Source organism: Cetorhinus maximus, chromosome 14, assembly GCF_964194155.1.
Source record: "Cetorhinus maximus chromosome 14, sCetMax3.hap1.1, whole genome shotgun sequence".
Classification (NCBI taxonomy): Eukaryota; Metazoa; Chordata; class Chondrichthyes; order Lamniformes; family Cetorhinidae; genus Cetorhinus; species Cetorhinus maximus.
The window spans coordinates 89,751,539-89,767,303 of NC_135892.1; the positions used below are offsets into that span (position 1 = coordinate 89,751,539).

A 15,765-nucleotide genomic window follows, 5' to 3' on the forward strand; every position below is an offset into this window, starting at 1 on the left:
TGGCATCCAGGCAGACATTCACTCACTGCAGGCCAGGAGCTCCGCATTACTCCTCCAGAGTCCTTGCAGCTGCAGCTTGTACTAGAGAAGCTGGCAGATGTGAGCCACCACATCCCAAGGTGTAGGAAGGCACATGTCCTTTATAGGTTTCTCATTGCCTTTCGTTCATTTCTAGATAAGGACAGTGCCTGTGATGCACCAATGGTCAGGCCAATGCTTGCCGTTGCAGTGGACACTGTTCGCCAGCATCTTGACCTTCTTAAGGCCCCACAGCTTCTTGCTGCTCTTCCTGGGGCTATGCCAATCTGTCATGGGCTCTCCTTCTCCGCACCTGCAAGGGAGACATTACCAAGGCAGGGTTGCTTGCAGGCTGCATCATCGAAGCCTAATTGAATCTGTGAATGAATTGTCCTTCATAGCATGTCCTTCACAGGTTTCTCTCCATCTCAAAAGCAGCAGGCATGTGTTACGCCCTTTGTCTGGCCTCCGTCTAGACATGGCATTCCCCACCCCATCTCTTTCAGGTGAAGGACATCCTGAAGGACCAGGATTGTTCCTCCCGTTCATACATGACAGTGCATGAAGGCATTGCTCTTTGGCCTGGGAGATGAGAGCCATGTGCAAAATGTATATCCTTGGTCTGCTGCAGCATTCCAGTGAAGCCCAAGACAAACTGGAGGAACAGCACCTCATCTTCCAATTAGGCACTTGACAGCCTTCTGGGCTTAACATTGAGTTCAACAACCTCAGACCATGAAATCTCTCCTCTATCTTCATCCCTTTTTTAATCCTTGTTTCAAATATGTTTTTATTATTTATTTATGTTCATTTTTTTTTTATCCTTTTGCCCAACCACCCTCCCTCCCACCACCACCCTGGCAACAGGGCCATCTGTCACTTGTTTTTATGTTAGTTTTTCCAAGAGTGCTGACCCTTGTTCTACCATAAACACATTTTGCTTTCTTACCTCTATGCCAGCAGAAGCTGTCAGCAGCTTCTTTAGTCTTCACTACTGCCATTAACACTCCCTTTGTTTTGTGTCCATAACATCTTTGTCAATCTCTCCTTAGTCCCCACCAATCGTTGACCTTCAATCCTGCTTTACCTGCTCCACGCCGTTAAATAATATAAATTCCATCACATTTCTACTTCTCTTTAACTCCGAAGAAGAGTCATACAGGCTCAAAACTTTAACTCTGTTTCTCGCTCCACAGATGCTGCCAGGCCTGCTGAGTTTTTCCAGCATTTTCTGTTTTTGTTTCAAATTTCCAGCATCTGCAGTATTTTGTTTGTATCTTCCCTGGTCAAACCCGCCTCCCCTGACACTCTCCCCCCTTCCCCAGATAATACCCCCCCTTTCCCCAGACACTCTCCCCCCTTTCTCGGACACTCTCTCCATTCCTTCCCCGGACACTCTCCCCCACCATCCTTCCACAGATACTCTCTCCCTTCCTTCCCTGGATTCCTCTCCCCCTTCCTCGGACACTCTCCCCACTTCCCTGGACATTCTCCCCATTCTTTTCCCAGGCGCTTTCCCCCTTCCTTCCCCGGGCGCTCTCCCTCTCCCCCGGATACACTCTCCCATCCTTCCCCGGATATGCTGCCCCCCTCCTTCCCCATTTAGCCTGCCTCCTGTGTCCAGCCTTGGTGCAGCTTTTGCTACCGGCACTCGATATGAGTGAAGTTATGCGAAGTCCCCAAGAAGGTGAAAGCAGAATCTACTGACCTCAAAGTCGTGGAAGAAGTGAAGCTCGCCAGGTGCATGCCACTTATACACAGTCGTAAAAGTGAATGTTCTAAATTCTCGCTGGTGGGGAACTTAATTTGGAGGGTGAACTTAATTCCGGTGAGGTGGCCTTTTAATGACCATGCATGCGATGCTAATGAATGCAAATTGGGCTCCCGACATTGTTCGTTGGGAAACTCAACCCGTCTTTAACCTGCCTTGAAAGTCAGGAGAACAAAATTCCAACAGATTATCCCACTGTCGGGAAACAGATTCTTTGCCTCCCGCCAAATGAAATGGCCCTGTCCGCCATGGCTCCCCCTGTTGGTGGGACCGGAAAATTCCGCCCTATGTGTCAGTGTGATTGAGTGTTTTGCCTGCCATAGCTGAATAGCTATAGATTCCCAGATATATGTAAGAGTGTGTGTGGCTAGCATGGTGGTTGGAAGGTGCATGTAGCCAAAGCATAGTATAAGGATTTTGGAAGTAAGCCTCGAGTGTCAGGGTGTGCTGTTGGGTGAGTAAGGGAGTAATGGGGATCTGATGCACTGAACAGTGTTCAAAAGCAATCGCTCACCTTGACCATCTGAGGAAGGCCATTAAACTTTTATCAGCACTGCTACCACATTCTGGAAGCCAGACCTTGGACATTGACCAATTGCTACTTGCTCCCATTCCCTTCAGAGTCTCAATCTTGTGGATTTCCTGCCCTCCGTCCCAACCTCAATCCCACCGGAAACATGGCTTCCTTTCTGGCCCCTACCTCTCTACATAGTGCATTCAGGGTGGCATCACCAAAGTGGGAAGCCCTCTCCTTTGCCTCAGTGGCAATATGTAATTATCCACAGATTAATGACCCTTTGAAAGAAAAACAATTCTCCTTATCTCCATCTTAAATGGGAGACCCATATTTTTTAAAACTGTGCCCCCTAGTTCTAGATTCCCCTACGAGAGGAAACATCCTCTCAGCATCCACCTGTCAAGTCCCCTCAGGATCTTATATGCTTCAATAAGATCACCTCTCTCATTCTTCTAAACTCCAAATCGGTATAGACCCAACCTGCTCAAATTTCTTCATACAATAACCCCAGGAACCAGTTGAGTGAATCTTCTCTGAAGTGCTTCTAATGCAATTATATCCTTTCTTAAGTAAGGAGACCAATATTTTACACATTATTCCAGAAAGATTGGAGAAGTTGGGACTGTTTTCCTTGGAGAGGAGAAGGCTAAGAGGAGACCTGATAGAAGTTTTCAAAATCATGAGGGGTCTGGACAGGGTAGTTAGGGAGAAACTGTTCCTGCTCATAAATGGATCTAGGACAAGAGGGCACAGTTTTAAAGTGTTTTGCAAAAGAAGCAAATGCAAGGTGAGAAAAAGCTTTTTCACACAGCGAGTAGTTAGGGTTTGGAATGCACGGCCTGGAAGTGTGGTGGAGGCAGGTTCAATTGAGGCATTCAGGAGGGAATTGGATGATTATTTAAATAGAAACAATGTGCAGGGTTACGGGGAAAAGGCAGCAGATTGGCACTAAGTTAAAATGCTCAGAGAGCCGGTACAGACCCCGATGGGCCAAATGGCCTCCTTCTACACCGTAACAATTCTATGATTCTGTGATGCGGTCTAATTAAGGCCCTGTACAGCAGCAGCAAAACTTCCCTATTTTTATATTTGATTCCCCTTACAATTAACGACATTCCATTTGCCTTCCTAATTACTTGCTGCACCTGCATCCCAACTTTTTGTGATTCCTATACCAGGGCACCCAGATCCCTCTGTACCAATGAGTTCTGCAATCTCCCTTCATTCAAATAACATGCTGCTTTTCTATTATTTCCACCAAAGTGGACACTTTCCCACATTACACTCCATCTGCCAGCTCCTCTGCTCCTCCACCAGTGACCGTGGCATCTGTTGGGGCTGCAGCGACTGGGGAGATGCCAGCCGTGGCACTGGCTGCTCCCTCCAAGGCAGGGCCAGCACAGGCTCCACTGGCCAGAGGACAACCGCCAAGGTCATCATGGCCAACAAGACAGCAGGGTCACCAGGCTGTATGCAATGTCAGTGCCAGCGAGGGGGGGGCACCAAGACGTAGCTTGCGGAAACGTAAGTTGAGCACAAGAGGGACAGTTCACAGGTGCTTTTCTGTTCATTTATGTTTGGTTTATATGTCTGCTGGTGTGGACATCAACACCAGTAATGGTAATGTCATTATGGTTTCAACGTGACAATATCATTAAATTTGCTTTGGTTCTGATGGCCTGAGTATGCTTCACCTATTTTCTTTCTGGTGCAGGGTACGCCAGTGTGTAATGCTGGATATGAGTGGCTGGATACTTTATTGCACAGGCATTGAGTGGACTTTGGGTGCAAATGAAAGGGTTATTTCAGACATCCAGGATGGAGGCGGCAGCCCTGGCATGAGGTGAAGCAGGTCTTTGGTAGCCTAGCTGAAGGAGCATTGGATCAAAGCATCCCTGGTGTCCCTGTCTCCCTGGAGGTTACTGAGGTCTGCCTCCATGCCCTCAATGTTCTCCTCACCGTGCTTCTCTTCTGACTCACCACTGGATTCATCATCTGTGGCCTGTATCAGGTGCATCAAGATCCTCTTCCTCCAGTGGGTCACTCCTTGCCAGAGCCAGATTGTGGAGAGTGCAACATGCAACCGCTATCAGTGACACTCACTCTGGGGGGTGTCGTAGTTATCCCCCTGAATGGTCCAGGCACCGGAAGCGCATCTTGAGAAGACCTATGGTCCTCTCTGCCACCAGCCTTGTGGAGGCATGACTCCTATTGTAACGCTGCTCTGACTCTGTTCTTGGGTGGCGGAGAGGCATCATGAGCCACCTCTTCAATGGATAGCCCTTGTCACCCAGCAGCCATCCATCCAGTCGGGCTGGAGCACTGAAGAGCCTCGGCACCTTGGAGTGTCTCAGGATGTATGCGTCATGGGAGCTGCCAGAGTACCTTGCACAGACTTGCAGAATATGCATCCTGTGGTCACAGTGAGTGGAATCCCTTCCTGTTGACGAAGGCACCCAGCTGACTCACTGGCGCCTTGATGGCCACGTGTGTGCGGTCAATTGCACCTTGGATGTGGGGGAACCCAGCAATCACTAGAAAGCCTCTGGCTCTCTCAGCCTGGCTGGCCTCATCCGTACGGTAAAGAATAGAGGTCAGTACCCGCCTGAAAAATGCTTCTGTCACCAGCTTGACGCAACTGTGGACAGCTGATTGGGACACTCCACACAGATCCCCCACTGAGACCTGGAAAGAGCCGGATGCATAAAAGTTGAGGGCCACTGTGGCCTTCAGAGCTACTGGCATGGAGTGTCCGCCCACACAGTCGGAGCTGATCTCAGGCCCAATCATCTGACAGATGGAGGTCACGGTCTCCCTTGAGAGGCAGAGCCTCCTTTGGCAATGCAGCAACCTCATCATGTCTGAGGTGCATCGCCACCTGTAAACCCTGGCAACAGGATAGTGGTGTCTTCTGCGGCCCCTTCTGCCTTGGACTTCCTGCACCCCTTGCGCCGCTTGTGCCTGTGCCTCACCTCTCACAGGTCCCTCCTGTGGAGGCCGCATTGGGACACTTGGCATCCTCTCCCTTCTGCCCCTCTCTTCCTCCTCAGAGCAGGGAGTGTCCTCGGCCCAACCATCTTCAGCTGCTTCATCAATGACCTTCCTTCCATCATAAGGTCAGGAGTGGGGATGTTCACTGATTATTGCACAATGTTCAGCACCATTCATGACTCCTCAGATACTGAAGCAATCCATGTCCAAATGCAGCAAGATCTGGACACTATCCAGGCTTGGGCTGATAAGTGGCAAGTAACGTTCGTGCCACACAAGTATCAGGCAATGACCATCCCCAACAAGAATCCAGCCATCGCCCTTGATGTTCAATTGCATTACCATCACTGAATCCCCCACTAACAACTTCCTGGGGGTTACCATTGACCAGAAACTTAACTGGACTAGTCATATAAATACTGTGGCTACAAGAGCAGGTCAGAGGCTAGGAATCCTGCAACGAGTAACTCACCTCCTGACTCTCCAAAGCCATCTTCAAGGCACAAGTCAGGAGTGTGATGGAATACTCCCCACTTGCCTGCTTGAGTGCAGCTCCTACAACACTAAAGAAGCTTGACACCATCTAGGATAAAGCAGCCCGCTTGGTTGGCACCACACCCACAAGCATTCACTCCCTCCACTGCCGACAAATAGTAGCAGCAGTGTGTACCATCTACTGGATGCACTACAATAATTCACCAAGGCTCCTTCAACAGCATCTTCCAAACCCACAACCACTACCATCTAGAAGTACAAGGGCAGCAGATGGATGGGAATGCCACCACCTGTGAGTTCCCCTCCAAGTCACTCACCATCCTGACTTGGAAATATATCACCGTTCCTTCACTGTCGCTGGGTCAAAATCCTGGAAACCCCCTTCCTAACAGCAATGTGGGTGCACCTACACCACATGGACTGCAGCAGTTGAAGAAGGCAGCTCACCATCACCTTCTGAAGGGCAGCTAGGGATGGGCAATGATGCTGGCCCAGCCAGTGAAGCCCACATCCCGTGAATGAATGAGAAAAAAAGGTGCCACCAGCCGAGACCACACTCCCCATTACCAGGGTAACGGAAGGCTGTCTGATACCTGGAAGGGTCCACACAGTCTGAATCCTCTGGGGGCCTTGCAGACACCAATAAGTTCTGAAATGAAGCTTGGAAATGCTAAGAATGAAGACCCAAACAGAGATGAGGCTGCCAAGTACCAATAAGCAACCAGCAGCGATCTATCTCCTGAACTCCTCACTACTCATACTGGCAATGCTGCTGACCCTTTTTATCCTGCCCTTGGATGAGGTTTTTGAAATTGTCAGCTGGCCGCCTGCCCGTTTTGCCCCTGCGACGAGTGTGAAATCGCACGGGCAACGTAAAATTCAGCTTAATTGCCTTTTTCATGGCCCTAACTGGCCCTGTAACCGATGGCGGGTGCAGCTCTGACTCCCGCTTGCACCCACCGAGCGAAATATCGTGCGAGTACATGATGACGTCGGGACGCTCACCCGACATCATCGCGCTCTACTTTACGCTCGAGCGTGTCGGACGCACGCCCGCACACTGAGCGAAAATTTCTGGCCTGTGGCCGGAAGATGATTTAAATAGTTAATTGCAATTAATCTCTTGATCAACCGTTTTAATCTCAATTACTCTCGGTTTTAATCACACTAATTGATACAGCTACTGGAACCATCTCATTCAAGTTTATTTCATTACTGATGTTACAGTATCATTATTATTGCACAGAAATTTACAAAAAACTCATGAACTAAACTGTTCATGGTGAAGAGTATTTCTGTGATACTGGAACTCAGTTTAAAAGTAGATACAAGTAACCATTGTTATATCTGATGAAACATCAGAATGTTTTTTTAAAGGTAAACTTCCCATTCACAAGTCCTTCCATTTTAGTGCTTCGCTCCATGACGCTTTTGTTTATCTTCTTTCGTTTTTTTCAATTGTTTTCTGTTGAACATTGGCTCCATGTTAACCACAATTATATTTTCATTCACTTGACAGCCTTATTATTTTTAGCTCACTAATTGATTTTAAGGATGGTTCTCTGCTCAGCTCTGCCATACCCAGTACGTTTATATTGTTTACAAATCCATCTGCTAACCAGCCTATGGCTTTCAAACTATTTCCCAATTACATCCTCTAATATGTACTCTAGAGAAGTTTACCCACGAAGCAGGTAATTGGGAGTAATTTTGGCTGAATGCTTTAGGCGCTTAAAGAGATAAAGAAGTGACCAAGCTGAGATCTTAATTTGAAAGCCGGTTTAGCCCACATTTAGTGCAAGACGCAACCTTGATAAAGGAACTGAAGCCAGCACGAGGAACGGCTGCCTGGAGAATTGTTCAGGGGCACTGATTTGAGAATTAAATTACCTCTTAGTACTCATTAAAGAGACAATGCTATTTTGGTGGCTAACATCTCATTTAAAAGGCCTCTCCTAACAGTGACCAGCTGAATAGAAGTAAACAAGTCAATGCTCAGAATTTCAAGGTATATCACTTTTCACTGTATACTTTCTACTGGAAGCTTGGAGAAAGGAAAGGGAGGATGTAGATATAGTAGTCCAGGAGGAACACAGCGACATATTGGACGGGATAGTCATAAAGAGAGAGGAAGTACTCGAAGGGTTGAAATCCTCGAAAGTTGATAAGTCACTAGGACCAGATGGATTGTTTCCGAGGCTGCTGAAGGAAGTCAGGGAGGAGATAGCAGATGCTCTGAGGATGATTTTCCAATCTTCACTAGATACAGGGGAGGTACCGGAGGACTGGAGAAATGCAAACGTAATTCCATTGTTTAAAAAGGGATCAAAGGAAATGCCAAACAATTATAGGCCAGTTAGCCTTACATCGGTGGTGAGCAAATTAGTAGAATCAATCCTGAAAGATAGGATTAACTGTCATGAGGAAAGGCATGGACTAGTCGGGGATGGTCAGCATGGATTTGTTAAAGGAAGGTCTTGCCTCACAAATTTAATTGAATTCTTTGAGGAAGTGACAAGAAGGGTTGATGAAGGTAGTGCAGTGGATGTTGTGTACATGGATTTTAGCAAGGCATTTGACAAGGTCCCACATGGCAGATTGGTCAGGAAAGTAAAAGCCCATGGGATTCAGGGTAATGTGGCAAACTGGATAAAAGGTTGTCTTTGTAACAGGAAACAAAGGTTAATGGTCGATGGATGCCCTTGTGAATGGAAAGTTGTCTCAAGTGGTGTTCCACAGGGCTCGGTGTTGGGACCCTTGCTGTTTGTGTTATATATCAATGATTTGGACGTGAACGTGGGGGGCACAATTGGGAAATTTGCAGATGACACGAAGATTGGCCGATAATCTCCGATAGCCATAATCTCCAAAACGATATAAAAGGGTTGGTGGAGTGGGCGGTAAAGTGGCAGATGGATTTTAACATAGAGAAGTGTGAGGTCATATATTTAGGGAGGTCAAACAGTTACAGGGATTACACAATAAATATGAATATACTAAGAGGGGTAGATGAAGTGAGATCTTGGCGTACAAGTACACAGGTCCCTGAAGGCTGCAGTTCAAGTAGACAAGGTTGAAAAGAAGGCATATGGAATGCTATCCTTCACTGGCAGAGGTATAGAATATAAAAGTAAGGGTATAATGTTGGAATTGTATAAAACACTGGTGAGGCCACAACTGGAGTATTGTGTGCAGTTCTGGTCACCACATTACAGGAAGGACGTAATAGCTCTGGAGAGAGTGCAGAGGAGGTTTACAAGTATGTTTCCAGGGTTAGAAAAGTGTAGCTACGAGGAGAGATTGGATAGATTGGGGTTATTTTCCTTAGAACAAAGAAGGCTGAGAGGTGACTTGATTGAGGTGTACAAAATTATGAGGGGAATAGATAGAGTGGACAGGATAAAATTGGTTCCCTTGGTGGAGAATTCTAAAACCAGAGGACATAGATTCAAGATAAGTGGCAGAAGGTGTAGAGGGGACATGAGGAAAAACTTTTTTATGCAGAGAGTAGTGGGTGTCTGGAATTCGCTGCCCAAGTTGGCGGTAGAGGCAGAAACTCTAAACTCTTTTAAAAAGTACCTGGATCTGCACCTTAAGTGCTGTAAGCTGCAGGGCTATGGGCTGGGTGCAGGAAGGTGGGATTAGAAAGGGCACCTGGGTGTCCTCGGGCTGGCATGGACCAGATGGGCCGAATGGCCTCCTTCTGTGCTGTAACTTTTCTATGGTTCGATGACTTTTGAAATACATTGGAAGACTTTCTGGAATGTGTTGTCAAGATTTCATCAACACTCCATCAACATTTATTCTGGAAACTCTCTGAGGACTTCAGCTAAAATGATTGAGAGCCGTGCTTCTCGACTGAATTTACATTGAAGGAGATGAGGTCAGGCTGCTGGAGGAGGGAGGGACCGGAGGGCAAGGTGGATGGTATCGCCTCTGCAGATAAAGGGCATCTCTCCTCCTCTGGATCTCCTCAATTATGGCCTCCAGTGCTGTGTATGAGGGCCTGTGTGCCTTCCCCCTCGATCACTGAGCCACCCTGGAACCTGCTGTTCTGTGTCAGTCAGCACACTCCACACCTTCAGTGGAACTGGGTGTGTGGAGTCCACATTTAGTGTTCCACAAAAATTGCGTCTAATCAGTACTTGAGAACTAAATCTGCGGTGTTTGATTTAGTGCCTCCACAAATTCAAATTATGGTCATTAGGATCAAAATTGTGTGCTGGAACCAGACTTTTAAATAAGCAAGGCTTATTAGCACACTACTCATCTTAGCACAGTACCCATCTTAACACTGCACCCATCTTAGCACCAGTTCACCAGAATAACCACAATTTTATGGTTTGCAGGCATTTCCTTTTTTCCTTTCTCGCATAGGGGTGTAACACTTGCTGCCCTCCAGACTGTTAGCAGACCTTTATCTCCAGACTTTTATTTCCCCCTTACAAAGATCTTAGGAAAATGATGATTTGTGCCTCAGCTATCTCCTCCCCAACCACCTTCCTTGTTCTGGCCTGTATGCAGTCTGACTCTGGTGGCTTTTCTGCCCCATTTACATTTTTAGCACAATTTCCTTCTGAAGATTTATTTTCAGAATGTATCCTGAGTTCCATGCACCAACCCCTTGCAGTCTCTGGAAAGGGTATTTGTGATTGATGATTGTACTTTGCCGTATCTGATTAATCTCAATTCTTTTTGCACCCTTAAAGTTATATTTCATCACTTTTTTAATTTTTGTGCTGTAAAGGTTTGAGTCTATGGCCAGGATTTCCCGGGTCGGCGAGCGGGGGGCGGGGCCCACTCACTGACACGTAAAATGATGCACGGTGATGTTGGGTGGAACTCCTGACATCACCGCGCCCCATTTAAATTTTCAGGTAGGCGGGGGCTCAGCCAAATCAACTGTGCGCCCGCCGATCTGTCAATGGCCAATTGAGGCCATTGAGAGAGTCATTAAACTAATTAAAGGACCTGCCCGTCCAGCCTTAAGGTTGGCGGGCAGGCCAGGAGCCCTGGCGGGATTAGAAAAAGCATGAAACATCATCCACAGGCGGGATGAGGTTTCATGTAGACTTTTAAAAATGTTATTAAAGTGTCTGCGAAAGTTATGGACATGTCCCAGCTCATGTGACAGTGTCACATAAGGGGACATGTCAGGGATTTTTTTTTCCGATTTTTAAATGTTCAGCCGATCTCCCTGAGGCAGCACTTAGCCTCAGGGAGATGAGTGCGCTCTTTCATCCGCATGCATGAAAGAGCGCACTCTCGGTTTAGGGACTCCCCACCTCCCCTCAGCCTGCCCAGGGAGCGCATAGCGCTTCCATGCGGACGTCATGCTGGACGAGCCCTAATTGGCTCGCCCGCTTAAATTGGCGGCGCGCCCCCAATTGGGGGCGCCGATCGGAGGTGCACCTCCGCGTGCCCGCTCTTTAACTTCCCCCCCCCGCGATGGGGGGAAAATTCTGCCCTGTGTGATGATATTCATTTTACCAGAGGCAAAAGATTTACGATGTGTTTTATGTATGCCTGTACACAATTTATTGCATCTGAGGTTCGATCTGGGATCTGTAAGAGCACACGTAATACATAGCATCAATCCTCATGGTATGAAAGTGTTGAAAGTGAAAAGGGTGCTGTTAAAAAAGACCTGAACTATCACAACCCGGTTTCTCTCCTGGTCTATTCAAACTTGTTGGTCTCCTGCATCACAGACCTTGACTCTTTTCCTAAATTTACATGGAGGATAAAACGTAAAATCCTAAATCATAATCCTTTGTTGTGATTTGCATAAAAATGGGACTCTAGGTGGGATGAAATTGGTCCATGCTAGCAGCGTGAAATGGGCTCATAGCGAATCAGCAGCCAATCTTTCACCGTATCTGTTTTGAGGGGTTTGTTCTGTTTTTAGCCAGGTTTTAACCAGCACTAACTAGCAGTAAGGGGGGTCCATTGTCAGGCACTCTGTACCCTTGATGGGTACAAGCAATGCTGTACAATAGGATTAACAATTGCAATGCCATTAATATAGGTTTATCAAAAATAAATGTATTGTATCTCTGTTTCATTTTGGTATTTTGACATATGGCTTCTATTCAAATTGAGCTGCAAAACCTGTTTCTGTGTAGGAGTTACACTCCATTTTCATTTTGGTGCTCAATACTAGTAATTCGTTTGCATGTGCAGATCTTTTCCAGATGTTTCATATATCTAGATTCTGGGAGTAGGGACACTGTATTGTAATAAGATTTTCGTGAATACTGGGGTATAATAAAACCAGCATGCAACTAAGGTAACTGTCCCGCTTTAAAAAATTGAACATGCTTAAACTCTAAACTCACCTACTACGTCTTCTCTCTCAGCCAGTGGAATGGGACAGTCCTGTGAATCACTGCAATTCCCATGTATCCAGCACCAGCAGTTTGACTGACAGGAAGCAGACTTGGTGGGCAGAATCATATCAGCTCCACAGAGGAGGGGTTGGAGGAGGGACCGGGAGCAAGATTTGAAAATAACGTATCAGTTCGGCTCTCCAATGCGTTCCCATCTCATAGTGATCTTGCCAGAAGCAGGGTCAGTGCCAGGTAATAGGCCAATTAAGGGACCAATTGAGAGAAAGTTGCTGATGCAACTTTCAGGATCTTCCCAACACCGGGGGTGAGGTGTGGTGGGTTGGGGGGGTGGGTAGCCCCCACTGAGGCCAAAGCCCAGCAGGCACCTGGAGGTTCCATTGCTGAATATGTTAAAGATTAGGATCAGCAGATTTTTCATCTCTTAAGTAATCAAGGGATTTTGGGAGCTGGCAGGAAAATGGAGTTCAGGCCAAGATCAGCCATGATTGTACTGAATCTCAGAGCAGGTTCAATGGGCTGAATGGTCTATTCCCATTATGTTCTGATGTTCTCTGGCAGCAGGCTGGAGGGCCACCAACACTTCCTCAATCTCCCCATTATGAAGCCACTGTGGCCAAAAGCAATCTTGTGGAGGTGTTCTCCCTCCATAATAATGGCCTGCCCGTTCTGGCCATTCTTTATTTTTAAATTTGAGAGAGTGTCACCATTCTGAGGCACCTTTGCGGTCCCCTAACTACCTCAGCAGTGCCCACCTGTCCCAGTGGATCTGTCAGCCATCCAGAGCTTCGGGCCCTCCGACTGGGCCTCCCACCTCACGAACCCTTAAGGATGGTGAATGCGGAGGCTGCCTTTTCATTGGCTGCCCCCTGCAAGGTCATGACACCAGTCGGGTTATGACCTGCTTTTGATCCCGACAGCAGAAAAATTTCAAAGTCGGTAAGATTCTGCTCCACATGAGTAATAAATGCCCTTGCGATGATTGTCATGTAAGTGCATTTCAACTATTAGTGTCTAAGATAGCAGGAGAGTGTTACATAACAACGCAAGGAATAAAAGCAGGAGTAGGCCCTTTGGCTCCTCGAACCTGCTGCACCATTCAATAAGATAACAGCTAATCTGATTGTGCCCTTAACTCCACTTTCCTGCCTGGTCCCCATAACCCTTGGCTCCCTCATAGTTCAAAAATCTAACTCGCCCTTGAATATATTCAATGACCCAGCCTCCACTGCTCTCTGAGAAAAAGAATTCTAAATTACAAATTCTAAGTTATAACTGTACTAATAGACCAATCAACATGAACACACTGATCCGTACTAACAATAAAATAAAAATTTAGTCTAGCTTACAACCGATCATTATCACAAGTTGCAGATAATGACTACCCGGTACTTACGGGAACAAAGTAGATGGTTGGAAACCTCTTCACAGAAGACCAAAAATTATCCTGTCTAAATGGTAGACGTAAATTGGCTTTACTAATCCTGCAAGAAATGTACAGAATAATGAATAGACTGGGGGATGTTACTCAGATATCATTCAGATAGGGAATCCTGATGCCCCCAGCTATAATAGTGGGGGACAAATTCTTTAGGAACATCAGCATAATTCTATAACTGAACAAATTGCCCTCTCAAGCGCAATTAGGGAGGGCAATAAATACTGGTCTAGCCATCGCTGGCCCACATCCCATGAATGAATTTAAAAAAACTCACATCCCAAATAAATATTAAGCTCTTTGTTAAAATAATAAAGCCTACAAGTCCATTGTTCTAAACTCTAGAGAATATAGGTCCAGTGTCCTTAATCTCTCCTATAGGACAATACCGCCATCCCAGGGATCAGTCTGGTGAACTTTTGTTGCAGTGACAGAGAGAGAATGTTAGTGACAGGTTCAATGACCTCCATCAAATAGTGATTATAACATCCCATTATTGGTAAAATAACATCAAATGATCCACTGGTGATCTCAATTTGTGGGCTGCATTTTACGTGCACCCGCTGAGCGTGTTTCTGGTGGGGGGAGCACCGAAATTAGCTCATATGCCCACCCCACCACCTTTCCACCCACCCCCAAGCTGACCCCTATAATACAGGGAGCAGGGGGGGGGGGAGGTGGGGGAAGTGTTGGGTGGGCACTGAAATCAGCAGCCCACCTGTCATATTCAAATAGGTAATCAAGGGTCAATTAGGCTTGTTATAGCCAATTGACCCTGATAACATCATAAAAAACTTAGCGTGGGTAGACAGGTGGGAGCGGGCAGCCCGATTTTTCAACTACCTTCCTCAAAGGGCAGGAAGGAAGGGGGGCATGTTCAATCTTCGGGGGCTGCCCTTTGCAGATCGAACCCCTAAGATTGAACCCTTCCACTTCTTAATCTTTCTCCCGGCCTTAAACCCATACCCCTGCCCCCCTCCCTGACCATCTGAAACACTCCCTGCCCAAGACCCCGGACTTACTGGCATCGGGGGTCCGTGGGCCTTCTCACTCCACTTCTTGCAGCGTGAGCAGCAGCCAGTAACATGCTCTTGGTGCTGTTGGGACTGATGGAGCTGATGGCCAATCGGATCGTCTGACAGTTCCAGAGGGTGGGACTTCCTCCCTAGTGAGGGGCAAAAGTGCCACACTGGCTTTGTTAAGCCTGCCCGCAGCGCGTTATTGTTGCGGTGTGGGCCAGCATGGAGAGGGGCGGCTAAATGCCAACTTTACTTCTGGGGAGGCGAGGCATCTGACCCCCATAAAATCCCCCCCCCTCTATATTTTTTGATTTGATATATCTTTCAGTGAATTACACATTATGAAAAGAGTTGTTAAGATTACAGTTATAGCCTGGAAAATAAAGCTGGTGATGTTAGTCCGGGGCAGAATTTTACGGCCCTGTTTCGGTAGGGACGAGGCCATAAAATGCGGCGAGACATTCTAATCCCCATCGACTTCAGCGGGAATGTAAAATCCCGCTGCTGTAAAATTCTGCCCTTTGTTACCTACAGACACATAGCACAAAATTTCAGAAATAATTATCAAGTACAATAGAACAAAACTGAAAGGATCCTGTTATGAAGACATGCTTATATCAAATATTGATTTTTAATCCATCGGCTGGAAACATGAAATTGGACTTCTAAATGTCAGACTTTGTTGGAGTGAAGACTATAACATACAGCAAGATGGTCAGCACTAATTTACTTTACTATATAATCCACATACCAACCTTAGTGAGATGAGACAGCAAGTCTGTGAAACTCATCACAGACAATGTCAAAACAAAAACAGAAACAGAAACACCTGGAAAAACTCAGCGGGTCTGGCAGCATCGGCGGAGAAGAGCACAGTTGACGTTTCGAGTCCTCATGACCCTTCAACAGAACTAAGTAAAATAGGAAAGGGGTGAAATATAAGTTGGTTTAAGGGGCGGGGGGAGAAGGGGGGGTTGGGGTTGTTGGGACAAGCAGCCAGTGATAGGAGATAACCAAAAGATGTCACAGACAAAAGAACAAAGAGGTGTTGAAGGTGGTGATATTATCTAAAGGAATGTGCTAATTAAGAGTGGATAGCAGGACAAGCAAAGTACAGGTAGCTCTAGTCGGGGTGGGGTGAGCATAAAAGGTATAGATAAACGATGGGT

The 15,765-nt window shown here is 46.7% G+C and overlaps 1 protein-coding gene across 1 annotated transcript in view; it reads right to left on the reverse strand.

The window, feature by feature from the left end:
- The window catches only part of stpg4 (sperm-tail PG-rich repeat containing 4), an 86,392-nt gene that overhangs the window by 25,226 nt on the left and 45,401 nt on the right, over positions 1-15,765 (reverse strand). Inside the window, exon 4 of the mRNA XM_078557209.1 lies at positions 13,536-13,623. Coding sequence (XP_078413335.1) covers positions 13,536-13,623 — 88 coding nt within the window. The remainder of the gene's footprint in view (positions 1-13,535; positions 13,624-15,765) is intronic.